This window comes from Armigeres subalbatus, chromosome 2, assembly GCF_024139115.2.
Source record: "Armigeres subalbatus isolate Guangzhou_Male chromosome 2, GZ_Asu_2, whole genome shotgun sequence".
Lineage (NCBI taxonomy): Eukaryota > Metazoa > Arthropoda > Insecta > Diptera > Culicidae > Armigeres > Armigeres subalbatus.
Genome location: NC_085140.1, coordinates 165,741,927 through 165,761,680, shown reverse-complemented (window position 1 = coordinate 165,761,680; position 19,754 = coordinate 165,741,927). Strand labels below are relative to the sequence as shown.

At 41.0% G+C, this 19,754-nt stretch overlaps 1 protein-coding gene across 1 annotated transcript in view; it reads left to right on the top strand.

The window, feature by feature from the left end:
- Positions 1 to 19,754, top strand: part of LOC134211133 (lachesin) — a 410,850-nt gene that overhangs the window by 335,047 nt on the left and 56,049 nt on the right. Inside the window, exons 3-4 of the mRNA XM_062687766.1 lie at positions 3,849 to 3,955; positions 4,415 to 4,622. Coding sequence (XP_062543750.1) covers positions 3,849 to 3,955; positions 4,415 to 4,622 — 315 coding nt within the window. The remainder of the gene's footprint in view (positions 1 to 3,848; positions 3,956 to 4,414; positions 4,623 to 19,754) is intronic.

The window sequence follows — 19,754 nt, the reverse complement described above, 5'->3', positions numbered from 1 at the left end:
CAATGAATCACGTTTAAAATGAAAACTGTTAAAAACGGGAGCGAAAAAAAAGTTACGTTATATCGAGGTAAAAATTACGTTATATCGAGTTACGTTATATCGAGGTTACGTTATATCGAGGTTACGTTATATCGAGGTACTTGGCGAATGGTGAACACCTGGTCCGTGGTGGAGCGTTCGCTCATAAAACCCGCCTGGTACTGCCCCACGAACTCCCTTGCAGTTGGTGCTAGTCGACGGCATAAAATTTGGGAGAGTACCTTGTAGGCGGCGTTCAGCAATGTGATTGCGCGGTAGTTGCTACAATCCAGCAGTGCGCAGTGCGAATATTGAATCCGACCAGTACCTCGTTGCAGTATGCCTGCGCTCAAAACTCTCGACGGTGTACAACACGCGTCGAAGTCGGACGCCGCGGCTTAACATTGGGCGGCTACAAGACGGTAGACTAGCCCAAGAATACGCTCAGCAGCTGGAAGTGGCACTTCCAACGGAAGAGCAGCTAGGCGCAGCATCTCTTGAAGATGGCTGGAGAGATATTCGATCCGCCATTGGTAGCACCGCAACCGCTGCACTTGGCACGGTGCCCCCGGATCAGAGAAACGACTGGTATGACGGCGAATGTGAGCAGTTAGTGGAAGAGAAGAATGCAGCATGGGCGAGATTGCTGCAACACCGCACGATGGCGAACGAGGCACGATATAAACAGGCGCGGAACAGACAAAACTCGATTTTCCGGAGGAAAAAGCGCCAGCAGGAAGATCGAGACCGTGAAGAAACGGAGCAACTGTACCGCGCTAATAACACACGAAAGTTCTATGAGAAGTTAAACCGTTCATGTAAGGGCCACGTGCCACACCATGATATGTGTAAGGACAAAAACGAGAACCTTCTTACGAACGAGCGTGAGGTGATCCAAAGGTGGCGGCAGCACTACGAAGAACACCTGAATGGCGATGTGGCAGACGAAGATGACGGTATGGTGATGGACCTAGGAGAACGCGCGCAGGACATAATTTTACCGGCTCCGGATCTCCAGGAAATCCAGGAGGAGAATGGCCGGTTGAAGAACAACAAAGCCTCTGGGGTTGACCAACTACCAGGAGAGCTATTTAAACACGGTGGTGAGGCACTGGCTAGAGCGCTGCACTGGGTCATTACCAAGATTTGGGAGGAGGAAGTTTTGCCGCAGGAGTGGATGGAAGGTGTCGTGTGTCCCATCTACAAAAAGGGCGATAAGCTGGATTGCAACAACTACCGCGCAATAACATTGCTGAACGCCGCCTACAAGGTAACGCTCCACCACGGACCAGGTGTTCGCCATTCCCCAAGCACTGCGGAAATTCCACGAATACAACGTGCCCACACATCATCAACTCATCGACTTTAAAGCCGCATATGATACAATCGATCGGGACCAGCTATAGCAGCTAATGCACGAACACGGATGTCCGGATAAACTGCAACGGTTGATCAGAGCGACGATGGATCGGGTGGTGTGCGTAATTAGAGTTTCAGGGGCATTCTCGAGTCCCTGCGAAACCCGCAGAGGGTTACGGCAAGGTGATGGTCTTTTGTGTCTGCTATGCAACATCGCTTTGGAAGGGGTAATACGAAGAGCAGGGATTAACACGTGTGGTACAATTTTCAATAAGTCCGTGCAGCTATTTGGCTTCGCCGACGACATAGATATTATGGCACGTAACTTTGAGAAGATGGAGGAAGCCTACATCAGACTGAAGAGGGAAGCCAAGCGGATTGGACTAGTCATCAACACGTCGAAGACGAAGTACATGATAGGAAGCGGTTCAAGAGAAGACAATGTGAGCCACCCACCGCGAGTTTTCATCGGTGGTGACGAAATCTAGGTGGTAAAAGAATTTGTGTACTTGGGCTCACTGGTGACTGCCGAAAATGATACCAGCAGAGAAATTCAGAAACGCATAGTGGCTGGAAATCGTCTGCACTTTGGACTCGGCAAGACGCTCCAATCGAATAAAGTTCGCCGCCGTACCAAACTGACTATCTGCAAATCGCTCATTGAATCGGTAGTCCTGTACGGATACGAGACCTGGACGATACTCGTGGAGGACCAACGCGCACTTGGAGTTTTCGAAAGGTGGGGGTGAGGATGGCGGATGGTACGTGGAGGAGGCGAATGAACCATGAGTTGCATGAGCTGCTGGGAGAACCATCCATCGTTCACACCGCGAAAATCGGACGACTGCGGTGGGCCGGGCACGTAGCCAGAATGTCGGACAGTAACCCGGTGAAAATGGTTCTCGACAACGATCCGACGGGCACACGAAGGCGAGGTGCGCAGCGGGCAAGGTGGATCGATCAGGTGGAAGATGACTTGCGGACGCTCCGTAGACTGTGTGGCTGGCGACGTGTAGCCATGGACCGAGCCGAATGGAGAAAACTCTTATATACCGCACAGGCCACTTCGGCCTCAGCCTGAATAAAAAAAAATCTACGTTTTCACTGGTGCCAGTTTAGTAATCCAAATAAGGAAACTGATAATTTTCACACATTTATCAAATACGCATAATTGAATTTCAACATATTTTCAAACACACAATCATTTTTTTAACATTCTCAAATAATTGAACCAAATAAATTGGATACAATATAGGCAAACTTCAAGAGTTCCTGACAATTTAGATCATTCTTCTTCTTCTTATTGGCATTACATCCCCACACTGGGACAGAGCCACCTCGCAGCTTAGTGTTCATTAAGCACTTCCACAGTTATCAACTGCGAGGTTTCTAAACCAGGTTACCATTTTTGCATTCGTATATCATGAGGCTAGCACGATGATACTTTTATGCCCAGGGAAGTCGAGACAATTTCCAATCCGAAAATTGCCTAGACTGGCACCGGGAATCGAACCCAGCCACCCTCAGCATGGTCTTGCTTTGTAGCCGCGCGTCTTACCGCACGGCTAAGGAGGGCCCCTAATAGATCATTATTACATTCATTAAATTTATCTTAAAGACACTACTCACCAATAATCTCTCCCTTATGTAGATGTAACAAACGACCAACGCAATAAGGCACGTTGCAAATTCTAATTTACTCAACGAGAAAGTAAAATGGTGTAAGTGAAAAGGGCCTTTTAGACACTGTTATACCACGGCAAGGGGTAGATTTCTTGGTGCAAGGAAAAAACGAACGGGTAAAAAGTGCATGGCTAACGACAAGTAAACAGATTAAATATAAAATTCTATCCACTTTCCGCCAGAACAATGAATATTTTAAAACCGGGGCACGATCCATATCGTTCCCAACGCAACGGAACCAGCACACTTTGGTCGCTCTTTGGCTCAGACTTCTTCCGGAGTGAATGGTTTCTTCTGGTCATGCCAACAGCTCTTTCCGATGCACAGCATAGTCCGACGGTGAAAAAAAAAATGCGACGGAGCAGGAGATGAAAAATGGCTCACTGTGAGAACAAATCAAATTTCCTCTGCTTTTGTTCGCAATTGGACGATACCCACCGTTAGGCCACCTGATTCTCGAGCACCAGATTTAGGGTTTTGTTACTATGGTAACAATTATTCTGCCAGTGCAGAAAATATTCAAAATAATGTGATAATTATACGATGAATGCTTTCAGAATTGACACTTATAAAGGAAAATTAAAAATAGCATACAATTAAATAGAAATAAAACACCACATCGAAAAATGCAACTCCACTGAAATACACGCATAGAAAATAATTGCGTTTTCATAAACAATATCATTTAAATAGCAAATAATTCTTTATATTTAGGACGATAATCTTTTTTTTTTAAAATAAACGATTGAAAAGTTCTTTAACAAGCTATATTTTTCATGTATTTTCAGTATTTATGGATGAGCCTCGATTCGCACAACCAATCCCCAATGTGACAGTAGCAGTAGGAAGGGACGCAAATCTGCCTTGCGTTGTAGAGCATTTAGGAACATACAAGGTAACTATTATCTAATTGAGCGAGCATCAAATCCCCATGTAACATCCAACTCATGCATAAACCATCATGCTAAAATTGACACAACAGGATTAAATAATACGATTCGCATAACTCCAGTTCCCATCTGGTCTAGTTTATTTTCAATTTGATAATATTCATGAAACCGCAATTAAATTACACCTCATCGTCGCCTCCCACTCGAGACACACACTGCTATAGTGTTTCCCTTCCACAAACAAACTTTTCCACCCATCACATCTCGAACGCCTCAACGGGCAATTATAGTGAAGTGTAATCCCGTGCGCTTAACAATCCCGCCCTTTGACCGCATAACAAGATAAAACTTCACCGCTACAAGATAGTCTTCCATAGCCCTTGCATGGCACCGTGCTAGAGCAGCCATCACTGACGGTGCCATCCCCGTTGGATACGATACTGAGGCTTATGATTCATTCGCAGGTCGCATGGATTCACATAGACCGACAGATGATACTGACAATACATCGGCACGTGATCTCCCGCATCCCGCGGTACAGTGTCACCTATGATAACTCCAACACATGGCTGCTGCATGTCAGTCAAGCCCAGCAGGACGACCGGGGCTATTATATGTGCCAAGTCAACACGAATCCCATGATTAGCCAGGTTGGCTATCTGCAAGTGGTTGGTATGTATCCCATTGTAGCATAGCGATAGAGATGCATATGAAAGCTAATTAGCTTTTGAAATACACTAACGGGTATACATTTGGAGTAAGATATTTCAAATCTAACACACATTTCATTTCTAATTTTCATTTTATTACACACAGTTCAACTAATTCCAATTTAAAACTTTACCTTTATATGACTATTTTTTCTATTTTTAAACTTTATATTAGTGATTTTTTAAATTTGTCTTATATTTATCACTATCTAGGGTTACTGCTCCCAGACTTCATCTCATAGCTCCGATATTCATCCCACGAAAAACAAAGCAATGAAAAGATATTTCAGTTGTTTCTTATTTTTGTGATTTCTTTCAGCAGTGAACACGTATGTTAGCAAAAAGCAGTTACGAAATTGGTGCCGTATTTCTTTGTTTCGCGATGAGATGAATATATGTTCAGTGAGATGGAAACATAGCAGTTCCCCTATATGATTGAGATAGATACGGTTTTATTAAAAAAAAAACAAACAGATTAACGCACCTAGTGCCTTTCTTGTGTTTTATAAAATGTATTGTAAAAAATACATGGGAGATATCAAAATAGCACTTTAGAGTTAAATTCCAAAAATTCCATAAATCAACATTTATTTGCATCTATTCCGATAAGCCCAATTTTCAAAAGCAAGAAAAATAGGCCGCATCCTCGTTAAATGCAACTTGTTTCAAGCAAATTGACCAATGTCAAGTACTAAAAAGTGTGTCTCACATTTCATGAACACAGACATACAGACTACCTTTCGATTGGTATATAACACTATGGGTATCCGGGCCATCTATCAAAAGTTGTTTTGAAGTGATCATTTAGTTTATACGTACACTTCTTGTACAAGAAAGGCAAAAAGGTAAATTTTATCTGACCAATGTTAGTTTAAAATTCCTCCTTAAACCACATTGAATCTACTTTCAAACATAACATTGCGTTGAATGCTTTTGTGCTTACATAACTTGGGATTTATTATTTATACACATGGAATTTATTCTCTGCAGGGTCGTAATAAAAACTCCTACCACATAACCTGTTTCGAATAGTTTCTTCTGATAGAGCTAAACAGCTTCAAACACATCTGAAAATTTAATCACTCTCGTTACATGGAGAAACCCCCCTCATGCACACTTTGTTCGCACCCTCAACGTCTCAACACATTTTCTCATTTCTACACGATTAGAAGTCCTAGAAATCGTAAGCCAGGAATGAGTGCCGATGTATTCAGCTTCCGTTCCTATTATCAGATTAAAAGATTGTTATATTTCCACACAACACTCGACTCCCGTGAGAAGGCACGGGAAAACGAGGAGTTACGACACTCTGGAAAGCTCTCCACTACTCTGCGTGTCCGACCGTCACTCACCCTCCTTACCACACGACATTCCTACAGAAAAGTTTTCCTCTCACATTATGCCTCTTATAGTATTCCCGACGAAGTCTATCCAATTAGAAGTTGTATCGTTTATGCTTCTACAATCTGCTACTGCCTGCTAGAGTTGTCGGCGAGGGTATGCACCTGGAAATAGAACCTACCCACCCACACAGTTGTGCAGTCACTGTTTTCTTACTGTGAGAATTTGCACGTGGCAATTGCAGCAACTGTGTCGGTACCTAACTCCTTTTTCCCCCCATACCGAATCGGCCAGTGTGGGGAAATTTAAAGTGTTCCTCAAGTTCCCAATTTATACCAAAGATATCATCAATATATTGGGTCACTGTTTTGAAGGACATGCGGTTGTTTAAGTTCAATATATGAAAAAAAAGATTTGTAACCCTAGCGTTGGTGCCTTTTTCGTGTACAATTGGTCAAAATTGCACTTCGGAAAAGAGATTCAATTATTTTTATCAAATAACATTATTTTGCGTTTATCTGAATGAATTGCAGTAGTTTTGAAAAAAAATCGATTATGATTTTTTTTCAATTTGGTACCCTTGGAAGAAAGCGAGAAAAAAGCAATTTTTTGATAATAAGGGAACGATCGATAGGGCTGAAGCGGGCTTGGTAGTCATATGGCTACTGCTGCTGCCTCATACGCAGGAGGTCGTGGGTTCAATCCCAGGTCCGTTCCATTCTCCTACTTTGTATCTTTCTCTTTATTTCTCATGTTCTAGCAATCGCTAGAACTGGAAATGGACTTCCATACCGTTTCCATTACTATTCCTATACCTTCAACTTGATTATTCTAACAGTAATCTGCTAGAATTGGAAATGAACTATAGAGCTCGTTTCCTACATCCAATTTAGAAATTCCATCAGTTACCTTCTCCTATCTATCACATTGGCAGCTCGTTAACCAAGACGAACCTCTGCCTCTCCAACCTAACCCAGAAATTTCAACAAATTCCGCATGAACTCGTGGAAAGTGCAGAGGTATATTCGGCTTGCAGTGGACGAGTGATCATCATTTCCTCCCCCTTCCCTACATTGACTTGCATATTGACGTGGCAGGCGCCAGTATGACCTAACAAATGAGATCACCAGTACTTGTACATTGAAGATGTGTGCTAGTCCCAAGCAAACATCTGTTGGTTCCCTGTGCAAGAACAGCTGTTCTGGTCATAATGGAGTAGCAACTACGAGCAGTCAATCAAGCTCAAGCTCAATAAGGGAACGATCGATAGGGCAAATTTTCATAAGCAAAAAGTAGGCTGCATTCTGCGTCTAATGCAAACTGTTGCGAGCAAATCGGATAATGCTAAGTACCAAAAAGTGTGTCTCATCGTTTGTGTATACATACACATACAATCAAACATACATGTATACTAGACCTCTTCATGATTTCAAAAAGTATCAAAAATTCAACCGATCAACCCAGAATCACAATTCTTATGGTAAAATAAGCCTTTTGTAAAATTTTCAGCTAATTCGGATTAACTTTTGAGGTGATAGTTTTCGGCGTTTATATCTCTTGTTAGATTTTTTTTCAAAATTTCGAATAGCTCAAAAATACTTAATCAACTTGAGCCACCTCGAAATTTAATCCGAATTAGCTGAAAATTTGACAGGAGGCTTATTTTGGCATAAGAATTGTGATTCTGGGCTGACCGGTTGAATTATTGATACTTTTTGAAAACATGAAGAGATCTAATGTATACACACATACAGACAGCACCTGAATTCGTCGAGCTGAGTCGATTGGTATATACCACTATTTAGCCTTAAATCAAAAGTTACGTTTTAGAGTGATCTTTTAGCCTTTAGCCTTAGCCTTTAGCCTTAGCCTTTAGCCTTAGCCTTTAGCCTTAGCCTTTAGCCTTAGGCTATAGCCATAGTACACGAGAAAGACAAAAACGAGCAATGACCAATCGCAAGGTTGACGTAGGACTTGAAAATAGCCTTGTTCTTAAAGATCTGTGACAAAATGTATCAAAATCTATCACGTAATCTAGGTTGAATGAGTGATGAATGGATTAACTTCATTTATTGAGACTAAATCACATAGCTTTTCTGAAACGATATAGCTAGGGTTCCTAGTACCGGACCCTCGTACTCGACTCAAGTCGAGACACGTATCTGTAAATATAACAAAACGTAGTGATATTAAATGGAAAGTACTTAACTCTTCTTAGACAGTTGAAGACATTCCACTAAAAGAGCTCAAATAATTTTTCTGTGACTGCAATTGTTATGCAATATTTCCTATTTAAAAAGCTTGAAACCTGGTGAAGAAATAGCGTTGAATGTCCAACAGGAATGAATAAGAATAGATTGGAAATCCATCAACCAAATTTGTGGGGTAAGAATAAATACGTTCCATTCCAATTGTATTTACTATCGTTGGCACTTCCATTTATTCACCAGTGATGAACTTCTACTGCTTTGGCTCGATTTTTTAAATATTTTTTTAAATAGCTCATTTAACCCTCTACAACCCAAATTTTTGTTTTCGCTCAAAATCAGTATTTTGCTTTCTGAAATCGATCTAAACATGGTTTGGGCATTAAAAAAAATTAATTCGCGATTTCATCAATTTCACACTTTGATTTTTTAGAATTTTGTTTTTCAAAATTTTTTATCCAATCAAATAATTTCTTGAATATATTAGGGTAACCGTACCCTTAGTGGAGGTAGTACCAATAGTGGAGGTAGTGGGGTTTTAATGAGATTTATCATGTTTATACCCTTTACGATGGTTTCAGTTGATGCGTCGTGGTTTAACCTTAGTAAGATGTTGGGGTCAATATGACCCAAAACGAAACTTCAAAGTAGAATAACTTTTTACCTGATAATCCGATCGTTCTGAAATTTCTTGACTTTTAATATTTTGCGGAAATGAAGCATCTGACATGAAAAAAGTATTTTAAGGTGCAACAGGAACGACCCCACAAAAAAAGTTACGAATAAGATATTAGGGTCATATTGACCCAGAAATGTAAATGCTTATAAAACAGTCAAATTATTACCGAATTACAAAGTATATATACCGTTCGAAAGATAAACTCATCAATTTTGTGTCCATGTGGTGATATGCTGGTTCTGGAGACAATGGCCACCGGGAAACGACTTCCACGGGGACCTTGTCGGTCATATAAGGGGAGCAGAAAAATCGCTCCATATATGCCATTCGATCGCCAATTCTTCATAGATTCTCTTAAAACGGTAATGTATGGTCCATGAGAGGGCTTCCGACGAAAGTGGCCACTCCTGGTACATGCTAGGTGCCCCCGGGGAACCCGCAGGAGGGGACATTTCCGTTTTAGCACCAAAGTATGCCGTGCGGCGGCTCTTTCGTCATGATTTTCCACAAAATAGATGATTATGCGCTTGAAATCGATAATTAACCACATTGGCCACTCTTGGAGCCTATGAGGTGCCCTCGGGGAACCCGTAAAAGAGGACATTTCCGTTTTAACACCAAAATATGCCGTGCGGCGGCTCTTTCGTCATGATTTTCCACCAAACAGATGGTTATGCGCTTGAAATCGATAAGTGACCACATTGGCCACTCCTGGTACAAGCAAGGTTCCCCCGGGGAACCCGCAGGAGGGGACATTTCCGTTTTAGCACCACAATATGCCGTGCGGCGGCTCTTTCGTCATGATTTTCCACATAATAAATCATAATGCGCTTGAAATCGATAATTGACCAAATTGGTCACTCTTGGAGCCAACCAAGTTCCAAATTCCAAACAAAAATTACCATTTTGGGAGAGTAGTCAACACCATATTTTCTTGTGGCGCACGGCAGGAAAGGAGCGATGAGAGCGATATAAAGTCCGTCAACTTTGTATGTAGCGTGACACTTGAAAAAAGCGTATTCCCATTTCTAAACACGGAGATGCCAAATAAATAAATAGAAACCAAATGTAGGAATGGGACAAGATAAATAATTGATGGTAAATAAGACAAGAAGATACTCCAGTAATTCCTCCGGAAGTTACTCCAGGAATTCCTCCGGAAGTTCCTCCAGGAATTCCTCCGGAAGTTTCTCCAGGAATTCCTCCACAAGTTCCTTCAGGAATTCCTCCACAAGTTCCTTCAGGAATTCCTCCACAAGTTCCTCCAGAAATTCCTCCGGAAGTTACTCCAAGAATTCCTCCTGAAGTTCCTTCAGGAAATCCTCCGGAAGTTCCTCCAGGAAATCCTCCGGAAATTACTCCAGGAATTCCTGCGGAAGTTCCTCCAGGAATTCCTCAGGAAGTTCCTCCGGGAATCCCTCCGGAAGTTCCTCCGGGAATTCCTCCGGATATTCAACCGGAAATTTCTCCGGGAATACCTCCGGAAGTTGCTCCGGAAGTTCTTCCGGGAATCCCTCAGGAAAATCCTGCGGGAATTCCTCAGGAAGTTCCTCCGGTTTCGGAATTCCCGTAGGAGCTGGAGGAAATTTTCCGGAGGATTTCCTGGAAGAACTTCCGGAGGATTTCCTGTAGGAATTTCCGGAGAAATTCCTGGAGGATCTTCCGGAGATATTCCTGAAGGAATTCCTGGAGGTACTTCCGGAGGAATTCCTGGAGGAACTTCCGGAGAAATTCTTAGAGGAACTTCTGGAGAAATTCCTGGAGGAACTTCCGGAGGAATTCCCGGAGGAACTTCCGGAGGAATTCCTGGAGGAACTTCCGGAGGAATTTCTGGAGGAACTTCCGGAGGAATTTCTGGAGGAACTTCCGGAGGAACTGCCGGAGGAATTCCCGGAAGAGCTTCCTGAGGAATTCCTGGAGGAACTTCCCGAGGAAATTCTGGAGGAACTTCCGGAGGAATTCCTGAAAGAACTTCCGGAGGAATTCCTGGAGGAACTTCCGGAGGAATTCCTGGAGGAACTTCCGGAGGAATTCCTGGAGGAACTTCCGGAGGAATTCCTGGAGGAACTTCCGGAGGAATTCCTGGAGGAACTTCCGGAGGAATTCCTGGAGGAACTTCCGAAGGAATTCCTGGAGGAACTTCCGGAAGAATTCCTGGAGGAACTTCCGGAGGAATTCCTGGAGGAACTTCCGGAGGAATTCCTGGAGGAACTTCCGGAGGAATTCCTGGAGGAACTTCCGCAGAAATTCCTGGAGGAACTTCCGCAGGAATTCCTGGAGGAACTTCTGGAGGAATTCCTGGAGGAACTTCCGGAGGATTTTCTGGAGGAACTTCCGGAGGATTTCCTGGAGGAACTTCCGGAGGAACTTCCAGAGGAATTCCAGGAGGAACTTCTGGAGGAATTCCCGGAGGAATTTATTTGTCTTATTTGTCTTATTTGTCCTATTTGTCTTGTTTGTCTTATTTGTCTTATTTGTCTTATTTGTCTTCTTTGTCTTATTTGTCTTATTTGTCTTCTTTGTCTTATTTGTCCTATTTGTCTTATTTGTCTTATTTTTCTCATTTGTCTTATTTGTCTTATTTGTCTTATTTGCCTATTTGCCTTATTTGTCTTATTTGTCTTATTTGTCTTATTTGTCTTCTTTGTCTTATTTGTCTTATTTGTCTTATTTGTCTTATTTGTCTTATTTGTCTTATTTGTCTTATTTGTCTTATTTGTCTTATTTGTCTTATTTGTCTTATTTGTCTTATTTGTCTTATTTGCCTATTTGTCTTATTTGTCTTCTTTGTCTTATTTGTCTTATTTGTCTTATTTGTCTTATTTGTCTTCTTTGTCTTATTTGTCCTATTTGTCTTATTTGTCTTATTTTTCTCATTTGTCTTATGTGTCTTATTTACACCCGCACCACTTTTATCACCCAAATACTTTTCAAAGCTTGCGTGGGAACCTTGTGCAGAAATCCTCTCACGCTATTTTTTAATGTTGTTCTAGAAACGGCTCATGTTTTCATTTTCCAAAGCCAGCTGGAGTTTGTTTATTTTGATTTCCTCATTGCGTGATTGGTCGGCACTGTTGCTGTTCTCTCGTCGAGCCACTGCATGAGTGATAAATTCTTCCCCATTGTTGCCAATTCCTTTTGTTCTCCGTTTACGGCAAATTCTCAAGCAATTGTAAAACGCATAATGATGAAATAATTCTGGCGACACTGACAGCGTCATTCTGGCGGGCTGAATTGTGCAATTTCCTCTCTCAGAGAGTGCTACCACGTGCTTTTTTAACGGAAAACCCTTCCCTCAGACCTTAATAAATGGCCGGTATGGCGATAATGGCGAAATCGAAAAATGGCCACATTGGCCACTCCTGGTACATGCAAGCTGCCCCCGGGGAACCCGTAGGAGAGGACATTTCCGTTTTAGCACGAAAATATGCCGTGCGGCGGCTCTTTCGTCATGTTTTTCCACAAAATAGATGATTATGCGCTCGAAATCGATAAGTGACCACATTGGCCACTCTTGCAGCCTATGAGGTGCACCCACCAAACAGATGGTCGTGCGCTCGAAATCGATAAGTGACCACATTGGCTACATTTGGAACCTATGAGGTTCCCTCGGAGAACACGTAGAAGATGACATTTCCATTTTTACACCAACATATATACATCCGGGGAACCCGTAGAAGGGGACATTTCCAGTTTTGCACCAATATAGGCCGTGCGGCGGCTCTTTCGGTGGTTTCCCACCAAACAGATGGTCGTGCGCTCGAAATCGATTAGTGACCACATTGGCTACATTTAAAACCTAGGAGGTTCCCTGGGAGAACACGTAGAAGTGACATTTCCATTTTTACACCAACATATGTCATGCGACGGCTCTTTCGTCATGATTTTCTTCCAAATAGGTGCCCGAGAAATCGATTATTGACATATTGTCCATCCTTAGAACCTATGAGGAGCCCGCGGGAGCCCGTAGAAGAGTACATTTCCATTTCAACACCAAAATATACCGTGCGTTGTTATTTTCTACCAAACAGATGGTCATGTGCTTGGAGTTGATGAGTGATATTGTCTACTCTTGGAACCTTTGAGGTGCCCTGCGAACCCGTAGGAGAGGACATTTTCATGGTTATATCAAATGTACTGTGCCGCTTGCGGCAGCTTTATCTCCATGTCTTCCAACATATAGATGGTTATGCGTTTGAAATCGATTTAGATCACATTGTCTACCCTGGCCACAAGTTTTCAAAAAGTTGGTTATGCGCTTGAAATTGTTCTTTATTTGAAATTGAGTACTGAGTTAAATAAAAAATAGTTTCTGGGCTACTGTGATGGTTCCTTCGAACAGCTCTCCAAGGATTTTCTATTCCACATCTTGATATTACCATTAGTCGATGGTCCTTTCAATATCGACTCATAAAAGTTTGAGGTTTTCACCGATCGCTGTGGACAATGACATGAAAACGCAACATTTTGATATAAAAAAGAAAATCTCTTCTTCTGTGAGACTCCTGCGGGTACCTTGTAGGTTGTAGATATTAAGTTGAGAATGAATGACCTATTTGATAAAAAAAAAACAAGATTAATCTACCTAGTGGTGATGGTGCCTTTATCGTTCGTTCAAAAGGGTTGAGAAATATATAAGAAAAGTTTAATATAACACTAATAGGTAGATGGATCTTATTTTTCATATTTTTTTATTTGCATTCTAAGATTTCCTGCTGAACGCAACTTATTGCAAGCCAATCGGATGAGCATAAGTGCCAGAAAAGTGATTTTCCCATGCAGGTGCTGAAATTAGTATTTAGGCCATAACTTCGGAGCCCATAGCCCGATCTGGCCAATTTTCAATAGGAAACAATAGGGCAGGATTTTGCGTCGAATGCTATTTAATGCGAGCAAATCGGTTGAGGAAAAGTTCCTAAAAAGTGAGTGAGATTTTGTGTGCACAGACACTTTCAATGGATTCTTCGCGGCACTCCACAATTACCGAAACTGGACCTGGGGTTCCCCCGGGTTGATATTAGATTTCAAGAGCATTACCAACTATTTGATGGAAAATTATAGTGAAAGAGCCACTACACGGCATGTCTTGGAATAAAAATAAAAATATCTCCTTGTACAGGTTCCCCGGAAGCACCCTCGCTAATCGATTTTAAGTGAGTGAGAGTAAGCACGGAAATGTCCTCTCCTATGAGCTCCACGGCGGTACCTCATAGGTTCCAAAATGGAAAATGTGGTCACTTATTCATTTCGGTATAAAAACGGAAATGTCACCATCACCATCACCATCTATTCTGTGGAAAATCATGGCGAAAGAGCCGCCGCACGGCATATTTTGTTGCTAATACGAAAATGTCCCTTTCTACGGTTCCCCGGGGGCACCTCATAGGTTCCAAGAGTGGCCAATGTGGTCAATTATCGATTTCGAGCTGATAATCATCTATTTTGTGGAAAATCATGACGAAAGAGCCGCCGCACGGCATATTTTGGTGCTAAAACGGAAATGTCGCCTCCTGCGGGTTCCCTGGGGGCCCCTGACAGATTCCAAGAGTGGCCAATGTGGTCACTTATCGATTTCACTGGCATAATCATCTATTTTGTGGCAAATCATGACGAAAGAGCTGCCGCACGACATATGTTGGTGTTAAAACGGAAATGTCCCCTTTTACGGATTCCCCGAGGGCACCTCATAGGCTCCAAGAGTGGCCAATGTGGTCACTTAGCGATTTCGAGCTGAATAACCATCTCTTTGATGAGAAAACACACCGAAAGAGTCGCCGCACGGCATATTTCGGTGTTAAAACGGAAATGTTCCATTCTACGGGTTCCCTGGGGCCCCTCATAGGTTCCAAGAGTGGCCAATGTGGTCACTTATCGATTTCAAGCGCATAATCATCTATTTTGTGGAAAATCACGACGAAAGAGCCGCCGCACGGCATATTTTGGTGCTAAAACGGAAATGTCCCCTCCTGCGGGTTCCCTGGGGGCCCATGATAGGCTCTAAGAGCGGCCAATGTGGTCAATTATCGATTTCGAGCGCATAATCATCTATTTTGTGGAAAATCATGACGAAAGAGCTGTCGCACGACATATTTTGGTGTTAAAACGAAAATGTCCCCTCTTACGAGTTCCCCGAGGGCACCTCATAGGCTCCAAGAGTGGCCAATGTGGTCAATTATCGATTTCGAGCGCATAATCATCTATTTTGTGGAAAATCATGACGAAAGAGCCGCCGCACGGCATATTTTGGTGCTAAAACGGAAATGTCCCCTCCTACGGGTTCCTCAGGGGCACCTTGCATGTACCAGGAGTGGCCAATGTGGTCACTTATCGATTTCAAGCGCATAACCATCTGTTTGGTGGAAAATCATGACGAAAGAGCCGCCGCACGGCATATTTTGGTGCTAAAACGGAAATGTCCCCTCCTACGGGCTCCCCGGGGGCACCTTGCATGTCCCAGGAGTGGCCACTTTTGTCGGAGGCCCTCTCATGGACCATACATTACCGTTTTAAAAGAATTTATGAAGAATTTGTGATCGAAAGGCATATATGGAGCGATTTTTATGCTCCCCTTATATGACCGACAAGGTCCCCGTGGAAGTCGTTTCCCGATAGCCATTGTCTCCAGAACCAGCATATCACCAATAGTGGCGAGTCTCATAAGAAACCAATGGATAGCACCACTATGGGAACCAAAATTAATTTTTATCGCCACTAAAGGAACAGTGTACCCATAGTGGTGCAAGCAATATTTGGTAATTATTGATTTCCCATAATTATCGATTTTTAAAAAATATTTTCTTTTGTCGATCTACTAATACCTCCACTATTGGTACCGTTACCCTAATTCTGTTTGATTTTTAAACATATTTATAAATTCCTTTCCAATGCCGACTTATTGCAATTTATAAATTTTCATTTTCCGTGTTACGAGTTGGATAAATATTTTAGAGTGTAACATGCGCCACTAAAACCTTCTATTGAATAAGGTTAGTTGTAGAAAAATACTGAACTACAAATATTTCACTCTTCAATGGTATACGATTAAAAACACAGAGGGACAAAATATTACTCAAATTTCAATACTTGTTCATAAATGTGAAGAACTTTGAAAATTTACTTTAAACCACATTTAAAGATAAATTGAAGTTTATATTATCGATCAACATAAAAAACTTCTCGAATTCTGATTAGTTGAAAATTACAAAAAATAATCAAAATGCCCCGTCTAAAGGCGGTCTTGGACATTAGAGGGTTAACTACCCGGGCAGAAGCCATGAACAGAATAACAAAACATGATATGGACTTGATTGATATAAGAGATAGAAGAACAGGCAAAAATATCAAAAATTTGCAACGAAATATCATTTAAATATCAAGATATGCTATGGATAAGAACAAACTAATAGCACTTGATATCGATCACATATTACAAATAACATATCATGATATCCTCATGATATTTTAGTGCAAAATATTGATATTGTCGTCTGATCTTTTATCTCTTATTTTGCTATCTTATCAACATTTGATATTAATTAGCTATTTTCGTCTACTCGGGTATCAGTTAATCAATTTCAATATGTTTGGTTTATTGGATAACCTTTGGATGTATTCTGATGGTCAATTCCAAAACAATCATAAAGATGAATTGTGTGTCAAACTTTCGGGTAGTTTATAATTCAACTCGTCACAGATATGTACTGATTTGTTACTGATTTTTATGTAACTAGCTAGAAGATAATAAATTGCATTTTTATCGAAATTGTATAAATAAGCTTGGCCTTGAAGTACGATACTCAGTTCAGAGATGCGTTTTTTGACTGATAGTAGGGTACATGAACCAGTTGTGGTTTTTTTTCAAGTTCGTTTATTTGGTAGGCTCAAGCATGTATAACACTTTACGGTGTAATGTTTTTTTTGCGATTGGCCGAAATATTGTGTTCTACATTGCGCGGCCCGTAATAAAGTTAAACAGTTCAGTGCGTGTTTGCTCTTGTTTCGGACAGCAGAACGATCGCGCGATTTGCCGAAATATTTTGTCGTGTTTCTGCTCAGTAAGCAGATAGTTCGCGCGGCCGAATGAGTAAACAATTGGTGCGTGATCGGACGTGTTTCAGGTAGGATTTAGAACATTCGTAAAATCCGAGTTTTTGATTCTGTTTTCAATGTTCGGTGAATAAGCGTGCGGTTGAACATGTTTTGTATATGATGCGAAACATTTGTAAGATCCAGGTTACTTTGTCCTCCTTTGGACGGTTTGTAAGTAAATTGATGAATATATTTTAATTATTTTTCAGCATATACTGTTATTGACAAACGCTCTATATTGTCGAATAGAGCTCCCTATTATTCACCTTACCCACTAACAACAATTTTCCTTCCTGAGACATCTGTGAAGGTAGTATGGGTTCCCTGCATCTTCACTAGTAGATGTTGAACTAACATTCCTTCCCTTTCTTCCGTGATTGTAAGGACGTGGCCAGGTATACAACTGCTACTGTAAAGGAAAAGGTACTAATCCCAAGTACTAAATTGCGACAATATACAGTAGATTGCTCAATTGAGCATTGTATAGCCACCCACGATTTGTACAATCACATATGCTATGCTGTGCTATGCTACGCTATGGTACACGCAAAAAAAAGCGTTCGCGAATTCGTGAACCAGCAAAAATACACCGTGATTTATTTCATGGATTCGGGAACACCAGTCACGTTTTCCAGAACGTTGCAGAGAACGTGACTGAGTTCCCGAATCCGTGGCTGTTGTTCACGAAAAAATACACCGTGGCGTGTACATATCGCACGACCTACCTTCTGAGCAATTCGCTGCGAAATCGAAGATCGATTTATTTTTGTATTTTTTGATTTCTCTGAAATTTTGCACATACAACCTTTGTGATGGAAAAACATAATTAGCATCATTGGTTTGCCATTTTAACTCTAGCCTAACTTTTGATAAGGGCCTAAACAAAAACACTTCGAACACTTTAAAAAAAAAAAACTTGAAAACGGCTTGTTCGATCGTTTTGATCTCTTCGGCAAAGTTTTAGCTAATCATTGGGGGTATGTAAAAAAATATACACTGTGAAAAAAAAATGTTCGAGTATTGAAAATAATACTTAAAAATCGATTTTCTCAAATACGAATTTTTAATTTTTTTTATATGTTGTTGCAGAGAATATATGTATTTTTTGCACTATGAGTCATAAATCTAAGTGTGTAAGTGCTACCTTTTCTGTTTCTGTCATTTTCGAATTTTTTCGATTCTATTCAACCTAGAATCAAATTTTACTGAACCGTTGATATTTATTGACAAATGCTAGTAATGAGGTAGTGGTTGACCATTTTCATGGTATGAGATGGTGGAGAAAAAAAATCATTGTAAATCTTTTAACTTCACGTGAAAGTAATACACTCAAATCATTAATTAGTGTAAATTTCATTGTTTTCTCAGTACCGTAAGTACCGGTTCTCATTGGTGTTCAGTACCGGTATGTTTGGTATTTTCGGTACCGGTACTACTGGTACTACAACCCTAGTTATACTACCGCTAACCGCAAGTCGAGCACATCTGTATATGGGGCTCCATATACAGATGTGCTCGACTTGCGGTTAGCGGCAGTATAGTATCCTATACATTTTAATCCACATTTACGAAGGACCAAGTAAAACTGTTTCGAATATATACCTACTTGTATACCTGGTGGGCTACAGCCAGGCTACACCTATGCCTAGCGTATTGTAGAGCTCCATAATCGTCGGTATTGGGCGATGTTCCTCCAGTTTCCCCGAACGTTCAGGGTTCCCAGGTCCACCGCGTGCAGCCAGCGTGTTCGTGGCCTTCCACGAAGTCACCGGCCCCTATCTGGTTCTCTGTTGAATATTGTTTTCGCTATTCTTTCTTCCGAAATTCGCACTAAGTGACCAGCCCACTGAAGTCTGCCGTATTTTATTCGATTCACAATATTTTCTTCTTTGTATACTTGATACACTGCCTATGATCGCATATTTGTAACTCTCGCATTTTTGTTCGTTTTGTAAAAAGACTATGAATCGTTCAGAAAGCTCAATTTACTGCATCTAATCCCACCACAGTAAAACAGGCTTTACTATCTTGCTTATCTGTGGTAAGCTGGAAATGATTGAGTTTGTAGAGAGAATTGACAAACGATTTATAAAATCAACCAAAATGCAAATGATACAAATATGCGATCATGGGCAGTACAGCTCATGATTCATGCGTCAATTATAATCATGAAAATGTATTTCGTGGAAGAAAGAGAGAGATAGTCATAAATGACGCTATTTTCGTTTCAAATATTGACTTCGTAGACTTCTTTACGTGGTAAATTCAGCATTTATTCAAATAATCTAGTGTATTTTGACGGCAGGGTCATAATGATTTTAGTAGAGTTGTCTTGATCAACTTCACCCCAAACCAGATTACTCAAAAAATGTGTGATAATTTAATTTATTTTAATAAATGCGAACGCATTTCAGAAAACTTAAGTTGTTGATTATTGCATCGTACAGCAGTACATGTTTTGAAAATATTTGTTTCGATTTAAAATGTAAACACACATTATTATTGCATGTTTTGTCTTAAAAATGATCATCTTCCCCTCAGATGACGGTACTTATATATCATTACCAAAAAATGATATCTATTCATATAGTGATGATGGAAATGATAAAATAACACATGAAAGACATCACCTGGAACATAAGAACACATTTTGAGCATCCCTGCATGCATCGTATTCGGTGCCTTTAGGAACCACTTTACACTACAGGATATATGAGGCTTCAAAACATGTTTTCAAGCATGTTGGCTACTGTGAACTTGTTAAAATAAATGTAAACTA